General features: G+C 44.8%; 2 protein-coding genes across 2 annotated transcripts in view; both read left to right on the top strand.

Moving 5' to 3' along the window:
- The window catches only part of LOC308314194 (E3 ubiquitin-protein ligase TRIM21), a 132,965-nt gene extending 129,352 nt beyond the window's left edge, over window positions 1-3,613 (top strand). Inside the window, exon 13 of the mRNA XM_080761672.1 lies at window positions 3,556-3,613. The gene's annotated coding sequence lies outside the window, so the exon portion shown is untranslated. The remainder of the gene's footprint in view (window positions 1-3,555) is intronic.
- reln (reelin) overlaps window positions 1-17,434 on the top strand; it is a gene marked incomplete at its 5' end in the record, with an annotated part of 186,680 nt that overhangs the window by 47,506 nt on the left and 121,740 nt on the right. The window contains 9 exons of the mRNA XM_080761211.1: window positions 155-316; window positions 802-1,038; window positions 2,865-3,057; window positions 5,873-5,985; window positions 7,931-8,068; window positions 8,831-9,017; window positions 9,675-9,880; window positions 11,490-11,661; window positions 12,451-12,654. Of these exons, the coding sequence (XP_080617337.1) occupies window positions 155-316; window positions 802-1,038; window positions 2,865-3,057; window positions 5,873-5,985; window positions 7,931-8,068; window positions 8,831-9,017; window positions 9,675-9,880; window positions 11,490-11,661; window positions 12,451-12,654 (1,612 nt within the window). The remainder of the gene's footprint in view (window positions 1-154; window positions 317-801; window positions 1,039-2,864; window positions 3,058-5,872; window positions 5,986-7,930; window positions 8,069-8,830; window positions 9,018-9,674; window positions 9,881-11,489; window positions 11,662-12,450; window positions 12,655-17,434) is intronic.

Raw genomic sequence — 17,434 nt, 5'->3', positions numbered from 1 at the left:
TTTGTTCAACGAGGAGCAGAACTGTGAGGAAGTGTTCCTCCTGCTGAAAGTCTTGGTGGTTTTATTATGTGATCATACAGTACTCTCTCTCTCTCTCTCTCTCTCTCTCTCTCTCTCTCTCTCTCTCTCTCTCTCTCCTCTCTCTCTCTCTCAGGTATTTGCAGTTCACTCTGAGGCTGGGCAGTCGCAGCACGCTGAGCTCCTGTCCTGCTCCAGACCAGCCAGGAGAGGGCGTCCTCCTGCACTACTCGTCCGATAACGGCATCACCTGGACGCTGCTGCAGCACTACGCCTACCAGGGCTTCCATGAACCCAGGTAAAAAACTGTACTATATCACAATGTCCAGCTAGAGGGCGCAAATACACGGGTTCATGTACTTTTTATTTGCATTGTATAATCCCCATAGGGTTTGGTGTTTGAAGCATTATGTTACGCTTTAGCTGTTGAAAAATGGCAGATCTGTCAAGCTCATAGCGCGCCACCGAGTGCCGCCCCTATATGAACTTGTAGGTCTGCTATTTTGGAAAAGTCGTGAAAATGTGGCACAAATCTTTGAATATATATATATTCTTTCAGAGTGAACGTTTTTAACTCAAATCTTCTGGAGGGTCCCTGAAACAACACATTTTCAGATAATTCTGGGGGTTCTCGACACGAAATATTGAGAACCACTGATATAGAAACATAGGTATAACAACAACAAAAAAAGAACTCTACTGTACTCTACTGTACTGTACTTCTGTCCCCACGGCACCCTATATACAATCAAGTATATATCTTGTGTGACCCTCGTCGTGTAGGATCGTCTCGGTGGAGCTGCCCGGCGGAGCGCGCAAGTTCGGAGTTCAGTTCCGCTGGTGGCAGCCGTACCACAGCGGGCGCGGCCGCGACGTGTGGGCCCTGGACGAGATCAGCATGACCTCGGTGCTCTTCAACACCATCAGCCTGGACTTCAGCAACGTCCTGGACGTCACGCAGAGCCTGGGCTTCTACCTGGGACACGTCCAGCCCTACTGCCAGCACGACTGGACCCTCAGGTACAATATGAGCTATATCTACCTACTGCCCAGCTGCTGCACGACTGGACCCTATAAGGTACAATAATATGGACTACCTACTGACCTGCACGACTGGACCCTCAGGTACAATATGAGCTATATCTACCTACTGCCAGCTGCACAACTGAGCCCTCAGGTACAATATAAACTACTGACCAGCACGACTGGACCCTATAAGGTACAATATGAACTACCTACTGACCAGCACGACTGGACCCTATAAGGTACAATATGAACTACATACTGACCAGCACGACTGGACCCTATAAGGTACAATATGAACTACCTACTGACCAGCACGACTGGACCCTATAAGGTACAATATGAACTACCTACTGACCAGCACGACTGGACCCTATAAGGTACAATATGAACTACATACTGACCAGCATGACTGGACCCTATAAGGTACAATATGAACTACCTACTGACCAGCACGACTGGACCCTATAAGGTACAATATGAACTACCTACTGACCAGCACGACTGGACCCTATAAGGTACAATATGAACTACCTACTGACCAGCACGACTGGACCCTATAAGGTACAATATGAACTACATACTGACCAGCACGACTGGACCCTATAAGGTACAATATGAACTACCTACTGACCAGCACGACTAGACCCTATAAGGTACAATATGAACTACCTACTGACCAGCATGACTGGACCCTATATGATACAATATGAACTACCTACTGACCAGCACGACTGGACCCTATAAGGTGCAATATGAACTACCTACTGACCTGCACGACTGGACCCTATAAGGTACAATATGAACTACATACTGACCAGCACGACTGGACCCTATAAGGTACAATATGAACTACCTACTGACCAGCACGACTGGACCCTATAAGGTACAATATGAACTACATACTGACCAGCACGACTGGACCCTATAAGGTACAATATGAACTACCTACTGACCAGCACGACTGGACCCTATAAGGTACAATATGAACTACATACTGACCAGCACGACTGGACCCTATAAGGTACAATATGACCTACCTACTGACCTGCACGACTGGACCCTATAAGGTACAATATGACCTACCTATACTGACCAGCACGACTGGACCCTATAAGGTACAATATGAACTACTTACTGACCAGCACGACTGGACCCTATAAGGTACAATATGAACTACTTACTGACCAGCACGACTGGACCCTCAGGTACAATATGTAACCCTAAAACTATAGAGGGTATATGCGCGTGACATCATCGTACCTGTAAGTTATGCGGGAACACCCACTGAGTGGCAAAAAACTACTTTCTGGCCTTGACAGCCCCATTCATCCAAACAGAAAAGTCCTGTCTGATTGCATTAAACAATGTTAAATTCACCAACATTGCAGCCGTACGAAAAGCTCGAATTATCCTCTTTCTATCTGCAAAGTTTTTGTTTCATGAAAATCCACCATAGAAACGTTATGAGCTACTTTCTGTCAAGAAATGCCCTAGCATTTGATTATTTTTCATTAAGTGTCAGAGTTTGGAAGAACATTTTGCTGCCTCCTGCATTGTGTGACATTTAGAAACGGGTGTTACGCAGGACGGTTGAGTGATTTCCAACGAGCGCTTCCAAACCCCAACACTCCACAGCTGCTCAATGTTTTGCCACTGTAACTATTAACTATACGGGTGATAACAGCCCCCATTCAATGGGATGATATGAGGGTGCTGAGGTGATCGCCTCACTGTTTGTTTTGGTAGATGGTGGATGTTTCTGTTATAGCCCACACATATATTATTTAAAATGTATTTGTATACATTGTGTGTTGTTCCAGTTTCTCCGGCGAGCCCAGTCCAGGCTCCAGCATCCGCTACGTGGAGACTCAGTCCATGCAGATCGGCGCCTCGTACAGCCTGCAGTTCTCATTGGTCATGGGCTGCGGCCGGGACCCCTCCCCCCACATCGACACGCAAGTCCGCCTGGAGTTCTCCACCAATCACGGCCTCACCTGGCACCTGGTCAAAGAGGTGAGGTCATGTGACATGACGACGTGGTCTGCTTTTGACAAACAGACAGACAAGACAGCTTTATTGTCATTCAACAATACATAAAATGCATAACTGAAAGAAGTGGCCCATGCACTATATAGAATTGTGATACCACTCCACGTTAAGCGTTCTGTTAGTTCTGCAACGCGCCGTGAGCTTGTCGATCAAACACAATAACAGCAAACAGAACAGACCCTATAGCACAGACAGAGCCCTGGGGGACTCCGGGCCAACCAGATAATGCTTTTAAATGGTTTGCGGTCAGCCGTTTCTTTTAGAAGAACAGAAGCTTCACGTTTTTTTTTTTTATGTGACGAGAACTTGTATAGAAGTCACCCTGCAGAGCTCAGAACAAGGGAAACACATTATCTATTCATGCTCATGAATATTGATTTGAACCATTACACGGCGCGGTAATAGCGTGTAAATAATGGGGGCCTTTTAACCCATTCTGACCTGAGATCAGATTCATACGAGGTTTCCACTATAGGACACACACTGGTCTGATTAACCCATTCTGACCTGAGATCAGATTCTAAAAAATGTCAGTCGCTTTTCGATTTTTCAAAAATAGCAGACCTACAAGCTCGTAGCGCGCCACTCGGTGGCGCGCTACGAGCTTGTAGATCTGCTATTTGTCAATAGCTAAAGCATAACATGATGCTAACACCAGAATGGGTTCCCGTTCAGAATGCGTTAAATATGAATACTTTGTTTCATACGTGAGGAATTATCTCCATTACCTTTAATCGTCCCCCAACATTAAACACAGTCTCTGTGATTCAATGCACATTTCCTCTCATCACAATTGGCTCGTTAATGATGCATGAAGCCGTTAAAATATTCACCGTTAAATATTTGCGGAGAGTTATTCATTCCCGGATTCCTTTTGGAATTGAATGGGTTCTGTTGCTGGAAGAGACAGATATCATTATGCCTGTCTCTCTGTCTGCCTGCCTGCCTGCCTTTCTGCCTTTCTGCCTTTCTGCCTGCCTGCCTGCCTGCCTGCCTGCCTGCCTGCCTTTCTGCCTTTCTGCCTTTCTGCCTGCCTGCCTGCCTGCCTGCCTGCCTGCCTTTCTGCCTTTCTGCCTTTCTGCCTGTCTGCCTGCCTTTCTGCCTTTCTGCCTTTCTGCCTTTCTGCCTTTCTGCCTTTCTGCCTGCCTGCCTGCCTTTCTGCCTTTCTGCCTTTCTGCCTGCCTGCCTGCCTGCCTGCCTGCCTGCCTTTCTGCCTTTCTGCCTTTCTGCCTGTCTGCCTGCCTTTCTGCCTTTCTGCCTGTCTGCCTGCCTTTCTGCCTTTCTGCCTTTCTGCCTTTCTGCCTTTCTGCCTTTCTGCCTGTCTGCCTGCCTGTCTGTCTGTCTGCCACCATGCATGCCATGCGTGTCTGTCTTGTGTGTTGCTACAGTGTTGCACCAGTCGTTGTAATGATGTACAAATGTACTAGTTACTAGTGTCATAACATTATGTATATTATGTACTTACATACGGTTAAAAACACGTCCATCAAAAAGGACTTCAAAGCCAAACGGACCATGCATCTTTTATTCAGACCAAAGATCAAACCCAAAGGCATTTTTATAAGCCCCATCGACGTGCTTGCAACGTGTTGCATCCATGATGGATTGTGAGATTTTATGGATCTGCTTGATGATGGAGCATCAGAAGGTTGCGGAAAAGGTTGTCTGAATTCCACCGTGAACTAGTTTCGCGTTGCCAGACTGTTGCCTCTCGCAATTTTCCAAATGCTTCCGTCATACGGTCTGGAGCAACGGAAGCTCTATCGCGAGTAAAATATAAAGTGGAGACTCCCTTCCCCACTTCCGCAAATGTATCCTAATATAATTTTGAAATCATCTAAGAATATATACAGCTTGCTACTTAGCAGAAATGAAAATAAACAAAATAAGCCCTAAAGATATTTTAAAATGTATCTTTGTGAACGGAAATGACAAACAGATTACTCTGATTTTGGGAGGTGTAGTTCCAGACTCTATACTATAGCATTCAGAGATTGGGATATGTAGTTCCAGACTCTAGCATTCAGAGATTGGGAGGTGTAGTTCCAGACTCTATACTAGCATTCAGAGATTGGGAGATGTAGTTCCAGACTCTGTACTAGCATTCAGAGATTGGGAGATGTACTTCCAGACTCTAGCATTCAGAGATTGGGAGATGTAGTTCCAGACTCAGTCTATACTATAGCATTCAGAGATTGGGAGGTGTAGTTCCAGACTCTATAGTAGAATTCAGAGATTGGGAGATGTAGTTCCAGACTCTATACTGGCATCCAGAGATTGGGAGATGTAGTTCCAGACTCTATACTATAGCATTCAGAGATTGTAGAATAGTTGTCTGGCTACGTGAGACCATCCCTAAACTAACAAACGTTACATACAACGTAATGACTCTCATCAGCTGCCTGTGATGACCCGGTCATTAACTGGACTGCTTGCAAGGACGCCATCTTTGTGCATAGAGTTATACAAGGATAGAGCGAGGACCGTCCGGAGCGATAGACCCCGCTATTGTTTTCAGTGGAAGTCGCTCAGTGGCGTTTTGATTTGAAGCACCCGAGAAGAACCCTCTATACTTCCGCATTTGACCACCACATTTTAGTTGGCAAATGCGGAAGTTTGCAACCCACGGGTCGTCCGCCTGCAGTTCACGCTCTAACCAGTAGGGGCCGAGTAGTGCTTCGACGTTGTGTGGGAGAGCCTCCCCTTATTACGGGGGCTTGTCTTTTTTTGTGCTGTGTTTATGTTGATGAGGTCATTTCCTGTGTGTGTGTGTGTGTAGGCGTGTCTTCCAGGAATGCCCAGCTGTCCGGAGTTCACGGCCCCGAGCGTCTATCACCCGTCTGAGTTCAAGGACTGGAGACGGATCACCCTGCCCCTACCTCATAAGACCTGGTATGATACACACACCCTGCCCCTACCTCATAAGACCTGGTATGATATACACACACCCTGCCCCTACCTCATAAGACCTGGTATGATATACACACCCTGCCCCTACCTCATAAGACCTGGTATGATACACACACACACCCTGCCCCTACCTCATAAGACCTGGTATGATACACACACACCCTGCCCCTACCTCATAAGACCTGGTATGATATACACACACCCTGCCCCTACCTCATAAGACCTGGTATGATACACACACACACCCTGCCCCTACCTCATAAGACCTGGTATGATACACACACACACACCCTGCCCCTACCTCATAAGACCTGGTATGATATACACACACCCTGCCCCTACCTCATAAGACCTGGTATGATATACACACACCCTGCCCCTACCTCATAAGACCTGGTATGATACACACACACACCCTGCCCCTACCTCATAAGACCTGGTATGATACACACACACCCTGCCCCTACCTCATAAGACCTGGTATGATACACACACACCCTGCCCCTACCTCATAAGACCTGGTATGATACACACACACCCTGCCCCTACCTCATAAGACCTGGTATGACATGCAGTGTTTGATTTTAGTTTTAGTCATAATAGTCTCTTCAATAGTTTTCACTTAGTTTTAGTCACATTTAAGTCACCTGGAATGTTTTAGTGTTACTCTAGTTTTTTGTCGACTAAATATCATGAGATTTTAGTCGACTAAATCTACAGTTGATTTAGTCGACTAAAATGTATTTTGGCTGATTTTAACATTTTTCGTCTTGGTTTTAGTCGACGAAATCAACACTGTATATGATACACACCCAGCTGGTGCCCCTACCTCATATAAGACCTGCTATGATATATCTACACCCTGCTGCCCCTATACCTCATACTGTATATAAGACCATGTCATGATTATGATTGTACAATATGTGATACAAGCAGGTGCATATACAGTGCACTGCATATATATATATATATATATATACCATGCAGGGCTCCCAAGCTAAGCTCTTTGTCAAAGTGGCCCTGATAGAAATCCCGTTTACATTGAAACTGCACAACACGTTTCGACATAAGAGCGTCTTTTACAATTTTTTTGATATCTGTAATACTAGAGTAGTCAACACACGGTTCATTGTGAAATTGAAGAAGAGGAAGAACGTCCGCACACCAGTTTGTAGAGCTCCGAGACTTAATGCATTTTAAGACGACAGTTTTGCATTGTGAAATTGTCCTACTTCGCATCATTTTCGCGATAGGCCCCTATCCATGGTACGCATCGGGGGCTTCACGCAATTGTGTGGCTTGCGTGTCCCCTGGATACGAGGACAGTTGAATGCCAGGGGGGTGAGGCCGAGTCTGACGAGGCAGACATATTATATAGGCAGGTCTCGGTGAGGTCACTGTGACTGACCCCTGCTCCCCCCCCCCCCCCCCCTTCAGCGGTCTCCTAAATAACGGTGTTCTAATGCCATATTCTGTGGCACGTGGAGGTCACGGGGGTCACGGCAGTACGCACTCCCTGTGATGATGAGGAGGAGGGGAGGGAGGTGGGGGGGTTGATGGGGGTCATTGGGTCACAATCCCCCCCCTCCTCACACCCATCATAGACACATCTATGAACATTAATCTTCACTATACATGCAGCAACATGTACTCAAATACACACATGCACGCCCACACACACACACACACACACACACACACACGCACGCACACACACACACACACACACACACACACACACACACACGTTGCTCTCTCGCTGTAAATCCACATTTTGTGGAATAAAAATAAAACGTGTAGTTGAAATGACTCACATGCTATTGGTCCTATCGATCACTGTCACCTATAACCTGACATACAACACATGATGAAATCTTGTTTTTGTGTGTGTGTGTGTGTGTGTGTGTGCGTGCGTGCGTGCGTTCAGGTCCAGCGCCACTCGGTTCCGGTGGATTCAGAACTACTACGGTGAACAGGACGAGTGGGCTCTGGACGACATCTACATCGGACAGCAGTGTCCCCACATGTGCCACGGACACGGCTGGTGTGACCACGGACACTGCCGGTCAGTCACTTCACGCCCACACCCTGCACGTACACACCTGTGTTGTTTTTGGCAGCACATTTTGATTTTCGTTTTAGTCTCTTGAATATAGTTTTCACTTAGTTTTAGTCACATTTTAGTCACCCCGGAATGTTTTAGTCGATTTTTACTGGATCTCTTGTCCACACTAGTCCCTTCCTAACATTTTAGTCTAGTTTTTATTTGTTGACGAAATTGTCAGTATATTAAGTCTTAGTTTTACTAGTCACCATAGCTTAGTTTTCATTTACTTTCCATTTAGTTTTCGTCAGTGAAAAAAGGTAGTCGACGAACATTTTTCTTCACATTTTTTTGTCGACGAAATCAACACTGGCACACACGCACACGTGAAGGGAATATTGGATTGATTCACCATTTTAGTGTAAATATGATGTAAATCTCTAACCATTAGGTGGGAAATGTTGCAGGATTTACTTGGAACTCCCCTTTTCAAGGAATGTGAAGCTTGGATGTAATGGTTGAATCATTTTATTGAAATGATTCACCCAATTAATTAAATAATTCATTCAAAAGTAAAACTTCTGACCCTGATCCATTTCAAGAAAACGACAAGTCAAAGTTATTACAAAACAAGGTCAAGGTTCTGATCCAGCCCTGACAGTAGAGGAGCACCAGGATTATTCTTCACACAGCAGCCAAATGGCTTGTCCAATCAGGCGTGGTGATGAAGCTTTGCCTCTCATCCAATCAGGCGTGACGAAGCTTTGTCTCTCGTCCAATCAGGTGCGATGAAGGTTTCTCGGGCGCAGACTGCCAGCCCTCCCAGCCCCTCTCCTCCAGCGTGTTGTCGGACTTCGAGTCCCAGGATGCACTGCTGGCCACCTGGCAGGAGGTGATTGGTGGAGAGGTGGTGACCCCTGACCTGGGCTGTGGGGTGGTCTCATCCGGGTCCTCACTTTACTTCAGCAAGGTAAAAAAAAAAAGAGTAAATGAATGCCCTAGTTTATCATACGAGAGTGTAAAGGAATGTTTTTGGACATTAATTAAGGGCATACAAGGTTTCTACTCAACAGCAATGATACAAATAACTTCTGCAAGGTAAATGAACATCAACATCGAAACCCATTAATCTCATACTGTGTAACCTTTTCAATGCAACAAAAAGTTATTTTTCATATAATCTTACAACCTAACCTCCCACAGGGGCAGCACACCTAAACCTAACCTTAACCCATGTCTAACCAATGACTAGTCTAAACTAAGTATGGACCTACAGCATACTATAAAAACTCCACACACACACACACACACACACACACACACACACACACACACACACACACACACGCACACACACACACACACACACACACACACACACACAAGCAGGGTCGGGGATTAACCCTCCCTAGGGCCCTTGGGCTAGTCCAAAAGTCAGGGCCCCCCTTGGGAATTTCTTTGGGGGGTATTTTGTTTTAATTTTGGGGTACCCAGCCCCCCCAAAAAAAGAGAGGCAGACAGACAGACAGACTGTAATGACACAGAGCTACCACCAGGTGTCATCAAAAGCACTAAAATGCATGATACACTGTTCTTTGTGTGTGTGCGGTGCGTGCGTGTTCTTCAGGCTGGTCTGAGGCAGCTGATGACTTGGGACCTGGACACGGAGTGGGCGGAGTTTGTGCAGTTCTACCTGCGTGTGGGCGGAGACTGGGCGGAGTGTAACGCGGCCGACAGCCGGGAGGAGGGCGTGCTGTTACAGTACTCTAACGATGGAGGAATCACCTGGAGTCTGATCGCTGAGATGTACTTCACTGACTTCACCAAGCCACGGTCAGAAAGAAACACCTATTACTTTACAACTGTACTTATAAGACTGCATGAGGCAGTAGGGAGTCAACCAATCAATCAATCAATCAATCAATCAATCAATCAATACACCTTATTGTAAAGGTGAGGTAGAAGGGAGTCACTAATCTTAGAGTATATAAATATATTTAATCTATACGAGAGGAAACCCTGAGGCGAAATGGACAGTGGCTGAATTCGGTATTGCAGCTCGAGCCAGCCACTGGGCCGTTCATGTTATTGGGGGCGATGACACGTGGACGCTATGTTTCATACGTCAACCAATCCATCTCAGAATGCCCTCTGTTCCTACCCTGGAAGGAGTGAAATCGCCTCATGCGCTTTTGAGCAACTTAATGCAAGTGGATGTGTGACGTTCACTAATGAGGATGCTAAAAACAAAATAAATCACACTTGTGTGAAGTGAGGGGCGGCCACTCTGGTTGCCACCTGAAGTCACGGGAGGCATTCATTCATTTCAGAATTCACTACCACTATATATGTTACGAGACATGAATGCAGTGTGTAATTGTATAAAACGAAACCACTCACAAGATGTATTTATATTGGCCACATGACGCCTCACGCCGTCATTTAGTGCCCTAAACAAACAGTAAAAGCCCATAGACTTGGCTGGCAAAAAGCCATGCATTGGATTCGTATTCGTATTTCGAAAGTCAGGGTAGCTTTGGACTTCTCCTGGTGGGCGTCGAAATGTGTGCCACCTGCCACAATGAGTGCCACCTGGTGGAAAAAAATGGTGGTGCCACACAATGAGAAGCAATTCCACTATGACACGCGTCCTGTTTGTCGCCATCTTGGATGCTAACAGCAATAGCGCCGATGCTATAGCAAGCTACGGCGAGGACCACCCCTTGCTCCAGAAAACGCCAATGTTCCAATTGCGATCAAAATCTGAAATGACCACATGATCACCAATCTGATCCAAACCACCAGTGCCGTAGTTTCAGAGAAAGGAGCATGGAAAGGCCGTGGCTAATACAATAAGCTAATGTGGTTATCCCGCGCAGGCGCAGTACAGACCAGGCCCTAGTAACCGTGCCTAGCAACCGGAGCGCATTCTTATATCGATATTAACCCATTTTAGATCTACAAAATGCTTTTCTGAAAAACCCATGTTTCAAATGTCAGTCGTTCTCAAACATTGGCCGCCGACCCGCTTCTGAAAATATGATGTTCCAGGGACCCCCCTCCCAGAAGCAAAGATTTGAGTTAAAAAACGTTATAAGAATATATATTCAAAGATTTGTGCCACATTTTCACAATCTTTCAAAAATAGCAGACCTACAAGCTTGTTATGATCTTGTAGATCTGTTATTTTTCTATAGCTAAATTATAAAATAATGTTTAAAACACCAAAAGGCCTTAGGACGAGTATACTCGTCTAGAGCACCTTGCATATTGATTTCATTGGACGAGTAACACAACACATTTGATGCTGATTTGGGCAGTCCTTAGCATCAAATGTGTTAATGAAGTCGACTTGTCAACTTTGTGGTCAATGCCCTTCTACGTTGCCACTATACCGTTGCCATCGAAAGACTACTAACCAACGGTGCTTCTTTCTGGTCAGGTTTGTCCACTACGAGCTTCCGCTGGCGTCCAAGACTCCGTCGACTCGGTTCCGCTGGTGGCAGCCGCTGCACTCTGGAGACGGATACGACCAATGGGCCATCGATGATGTCATCATCCTGTCAGAGAGAGAGAAACACATCATCCCCATGGCCAACCCCACCTTACCCCAGGTAACCTCTGACCCCTAACCCCACCTTACCCCAGGTAACCTCTGACATTTGACCCCTAACCCCACCTTACCCCAGCTCAATGTTAAAGCCCAGCAGGACGGGGTTTCCTCGTCCTTCGATAACTCCACGGGTCCGCATGCAGTCCCACCTCTTACCACTAGGGCCCAGTGCCTCAACGTTGGAGAGCCTCACTGGGGGCTTGGAGTATGCACTGGGGGTGATTGGGAGGGCATGTCCGGGTGCCCTCTCTATTATTGCTTTACTCTATGACCTTATACCCCAGGTAGGACTGAACCCTCAGGGCTGTATTTTTGCGTGTCTTAAGCAACCAGGTCTTATTACTTATCTTAAGACCTGGAGGCGTGGTCAATGCCATTTGGCTATTCCGAGTGGCCAAAGAGCATTGACCACGACCCTCCAGGTCTTAAGTTAAGTAATACGACCAGCTGGTGTCTCCAGCTGGAGACACGCACAATTCAGCCCTCAACCTCTAACCCCTTAACATTTAACCCCTAAGCTCTCACCCGATAACTAACTTATGTGACCAGGAGAACAGTTCCAAAATCCAAATGCATGTGATCTGCTACGGAGTACAAAAACATCTCTCTCTCTCTTCCTTCAGAACTTCTATGAGAAGCCAGCGTTCGACTACCCTCTCTCTCTCTCTCTTCCTTCAGAACTTCTATGAGAAGCCAGCGTTCGACTACCCTCTCTCTCTCTCTCTCTTCCTTCAGAACTTCTATGAGAAGCCAGCGTTCGACTACCCTCTCTCTCTCTCTCTTCCTTCAGAACTTCTATGAGAAGCCAGCGTTTGACTATCCTCTCAACCAGATGAGTGTGTGGCTGATGCTGGGCAACGAGGGCCTGGGTGACACCAACGTCACCTTCTGCGCTCCCACGCCGTCCGCCATGGTGTTCGGACGCTCCGACGGAGACAGGGTGGCCGTCACGCGAGACCTGGCCCTGCGACCCGGATACACGCTGCAGTTTAAGGTGCACACACACACACACACACACACACACGCATGCACTTGGCACGCACACACACAGTTCTGAGCCTGTTTAAAGCCATCATGCGTGTACAAGGCAGATGCTAGGGCAGTGTTTCCCAACTTATTTCTGAGGGGGGGGGGCAATATATACATTATCATATGACATATATGACATACGTACACACACACAGACATACATACACACACACACACACACACACACACACACACACACACACACACACAGCTGCTACAATGTATTTGTAACCAGAACAAAATATTTGCTCTCATATACACAAGATGGCTAGTTTTATATACTAGCCCTTACCCGTTGTTAGATATTAGCACAAATGCTTCACGTCACGTCACGCATGATCAACAAAGTTTGAGTGAATGCTGTGCACAGTCAGTGCACACTGCAGTGCACATACAGAAAGTTAAGAACGTCTTCACTGCTAGTGTCTGTGACACGCTGAATCACACGTGTTTGTTCACCGCAGCCAGGCAAGAAAGACTTCTCCCTAAAGTTTCCATAAAGTTCAAGTTACGTTTGAGAAAGTTATATGATTATGAATTCACGCGGTATGACAACAGCAAACGTGAAGCATGAAGGACCCGGCGCGGCTAATCTGCTTCCCTGTCGTGAATGTCGTCTCGTCTGCCGTTACTGTTATGCAGTAGCTCTGCCCCGGCGATTTGTAAGCCCACCACAGCCGCTTTTGCAACACAGTGTGGGCTTGTAGGTCAGCTTAAAAGATTGACATCAGCAAAAAGCAGGCTCCACACTCACAACGCGTTTTGCATCATTTCAACTGCACGTGTGAACGCACCACTGATGTTAGGAATGCACAGAGACAAGCGGTGTTTGATACAGTACATGCCAGACGAGTAGGTGTCTCTCCTCATGTAAACAAAGCCATACATTAGCATTTCTATGGACGAGGGTCGTTGGACTGGTGGGGGTGGGCAACAATGATGCAAATTGAAAAAACGGACCGCATGGCAGCCCACTGAGCCCTGCAGTGGAGGGTCAGAGTCACTTGTTTTCAACGAAAATAAAAGCCTGAGTACCGAGGCTACTTGTTCAAATCAAACGGCACACCTGGCCATTTCAAACGGCACACTAAAGTGCTGCGGCACACAGGTTGGGAAACACTGGGCTGGGGCATTCACTTCTAGTAATTTTTACTAGTTGACTAGTGTTTAACTACCTATTAATTGTGTATTTTTTGGAAATAAATATATGTACATTTAAAAACTATGTACATTGGTGACTATAATTATAATCTACCTGATCTTAAGGCCTACAAAAAAAAGACAGTGACTGTACAGGACTGGTCAATGCCTGACAACAAATTAGTATGTACAGACACAGTATGTATTTTGTAACACGTTTTATTGTATCCATACTTACAACATTTTGATTACAAAAATTTGATTTTGTGCTAATTTCTTCCCTGTCACAGACAATGTCTAATTTAAAAGGTAAAAAGTCCAATAAGAAAATCCATTAAGAAGTTAAACAAAATCGATCTATACACATTTTATTAAAACAAATGTTAATGCTAAATAGTGAACATACCCCACATTCTTTCCCAGGTTAAAACATGCTAAATGATGATGGCTGCCACAGGCTATGTCTAATGTAAAAGGTAAAAAAAAAGTCCAATAAGAAAATCCATTAAAAAGTTAAACAAAATCGATCTATACAATAATACAAAACCCATGAATCAAAAAACTTTAAAATGTACAATACATTCAAATATACAATACAGAATCCCATTACAACAGGAGCTTTATATTGCTCCACACGTGACAGGCAGGCATGTAGCATAGGCAAAGTCTCTCTGTTAGTGCCCACAAAGAGAAAGCTCAAATCAATACCCTCATGTCCATATTTCACTCTGATATCTAGTTTGATGGGACACACCAGTATGTGCTGTTCGTTTTGTATACCAGTCTCACATTGGCAAAACCGCTGTTCAGGTGGTTCCTCTCATCAACTAGTCAACTAGTACCAACAAGGTCGACTAGTGGATTTACTAGTCGCCTAATGCCCTAGCAGAGGCATGACATATTTCCCCCTGTGGGACGATGGATTTGGTTTTATGTCACTTTAGGCCCCACTATATTACATCTGTTACTGCATGTATTGACGTACCGTACTATCAGCATATAGGGTCACAGTCTCTCTCTCTCTCTCTCCCCCCATTCAGTTGAACATCGGCTGTGAGTCAGAGTTCAGTAACACGTTGTATTGCATCCAACAATTACATAACATATGTCACCAGAAAAATATGTACAAAATGTGATTTTGTGCTCATTTCTAATGTCTAATTTAAAAGCTAAAAAAATACAGCTGTATGGTCACAATATATATATATATATATATATATATATATATATATATATATATATATATACCAAAGGCTTTGCCACACACATCACAATCATTTGGGTTTCTCTTCAGTGTGAGTTTTCTGGTGTTTTCTAAGGGTGGACTTGTCATAGAAGTGGTGGCCACACTGATCACATCCATAGGGTTTATCTCCAGTGTGAATGCTCTGGTGTCTTTTGAGGCTGGCCATTCGAGAGAAATGTTGTCCACACTGATCACATCCATAGGGTTTCTCTCCAGTGTGAATGTTCTGGTGTTTTCTAAGGGTGTTCATTTGAGAGAAGCATTGTCCACAATGATCACATCCATAGGGTTTCTCTCCAGTGTGAATTCTCTGATGTTTTTTCAGTGTGGACTTGTCAGAGAAGTGTTGTCCACACTGATCACATCCATAGGGTTTCTCTCCAGTGTGAATTCTCTGGTGGCTTTTAAGGCTGGACATTTGAGAGAAGTGTTGTCCACACTGATCACAACCATAGGGTTTCTCTCCGGTATGAATTCTCTGGTGGCTTTTAAGGTTTACCATTCGACAGAAGTGTTGTCCACACTGATCACATCCATAGGGTTTCTCTCCAGTGTGAATCCTCTGATGTTCTTTTAGGGTGGACTTGTCAGAGAAGTGTTGTCCACACTGATCACAACCATAGGGTTTCTCTCCGGTATGAATTATCTGGTGGCTTTTAAGGCATACCATTTGAGAGAAGTGTTTCCCACACTGATCACAACCATAGGGTTTCTCTCCGGTATGATTTTTTTGGTGGGTTTTAAGGCTGTTAATTCGAGAGAAGTGTTGTCCACACTGATCACATCCATAGGGTTTCTCACCAGTGTGAATTTTCTGGTGGCTTTTAAGGTATGCCATTTGAGAGAAGTGTAGTCCACACTGATCACATCCATAGGGTTTCTCTCCAGTGTGAATTCTCTGGTGGCTTTTAAGGCTGGACATTTGAGAGAAGTGTTGTCCACACTGATCACATCCATATGGTTTCTCTCCAGTGTGAATTTTCTGGTGGCTTTTAAGGTGTGCCATTTGAGAGAAGTGTTGTCCACACTGATCACATCCATATGGTTTCTCTCCAGTGTGAATTTTCTGGTGGCTTTTAAGGTTTACCATTTGAGAGAAGTGTTGTCCACACTGATCACATCCATATGGTTTCTCTCCAGTGTGAATTTTCTGGTGGCGTTTAAGTTTAGACATTGTAGGGAAGCGTTTTCCACACTGATCACAGCAGTGGCATTTTTGCTTAACCAAGCTTCTTTGTTCATTCACCTCTGGCAGAACAGGGAAACCAGACTGATGCAACACTGAATTGGAAACAAAAACAAAGGAAATGTTGTTTAGAGGCATTCCTGGACTTAAACTAGTGTGAAGTTAATGTACCCAATTATCAGTTTAGTATCCATGTATAATTTGATTCTACAATTGTTTTAGCTAAAATAAATCAAAACAAACAAATTACTAGATAAAAAAAGCATCCTTGTGGCATGCTGTATATCCATATAGACACAGAAAGCAACTTACAGAGCTCTTGGTGATCATTGGGTCCTCCCTGTTGAGCAGAATCGTTTGAGCTGGTGTTGAGAGAGTCCATCTTCGCTTCAAGTCTGGAGTCCACAGTCAGAAATGATTGATATCCTGGAGGAGTTGTGGAGAACTGACAACTACAAACTCTTCTTATACTAGAGAGGCTGAGGTGGAACAACTAAATGCTTGGTGTTGATTGGCCAAAGAGGATAACAATAGAATCATCAGCCACCAATCACAACCTAACAAACTGCTGTGTCCTAGCTCCACCCCTCTCTGACTCCTCCCCCAGGTCATGCGCTCTACACAACATTCTAGAAATAAACTGCTAACTGTGAGATTTCTTTGTAAACTTCATATTTAATATAATAATCTATCTACATCCAATATAGAGTATCTGACTATGATGATTGCAATTCTATTTGGAATACCCCTTGAGATACAATAAAATCCGGATAATATATGTGGATATTAATTAATTAATAATTACTGCAGCAGAGCCATTGAGAGGATTGCTCCACATTCTTTCAGTAACATAGAACCAGCTCTGTGTGAAGAAACAACAAGAAAAACACTATTTGTCTTCCAAAACACAAACTGGCACCCACCCCTTAATTTTTTCCAAACTGTCTTCATAACTAGTACACAAGCCTTCACATCTTGTATTTTACAGGTATACTACCGCACACCCTGTACTTTTATTTTATTAAGTTGCAATGTAAGTTCAATTTGTTTTGACCTTAGAAGACAGTGGTTTCTGTACAGGACTGGTCAATGCCTGACAACAAATTAGTATATTGTCAAAGTACCCCTCCACAAATGGCTGTAGACACAATATATAAGAATGTACAGACACAG

Source organism: Protomyctophum bolini (assembly GCF_963924005.1).
Source record: "Protomyctophum bolini genome assembly, chromosome: 4".
In the NCBI taxonomy this organism is placed as follows: Eukaryota; Metazoa; Chordata; class Actinopteri; order Myctophiformes; family Myctophidae; genus Protomyctophum; species Protomyctophum bolini.
The sequence above is the reverse complement of the archived record's forward strand: the minus strand, read 5'-3'. Positions and strand labels throughout refer to the sequence as shown.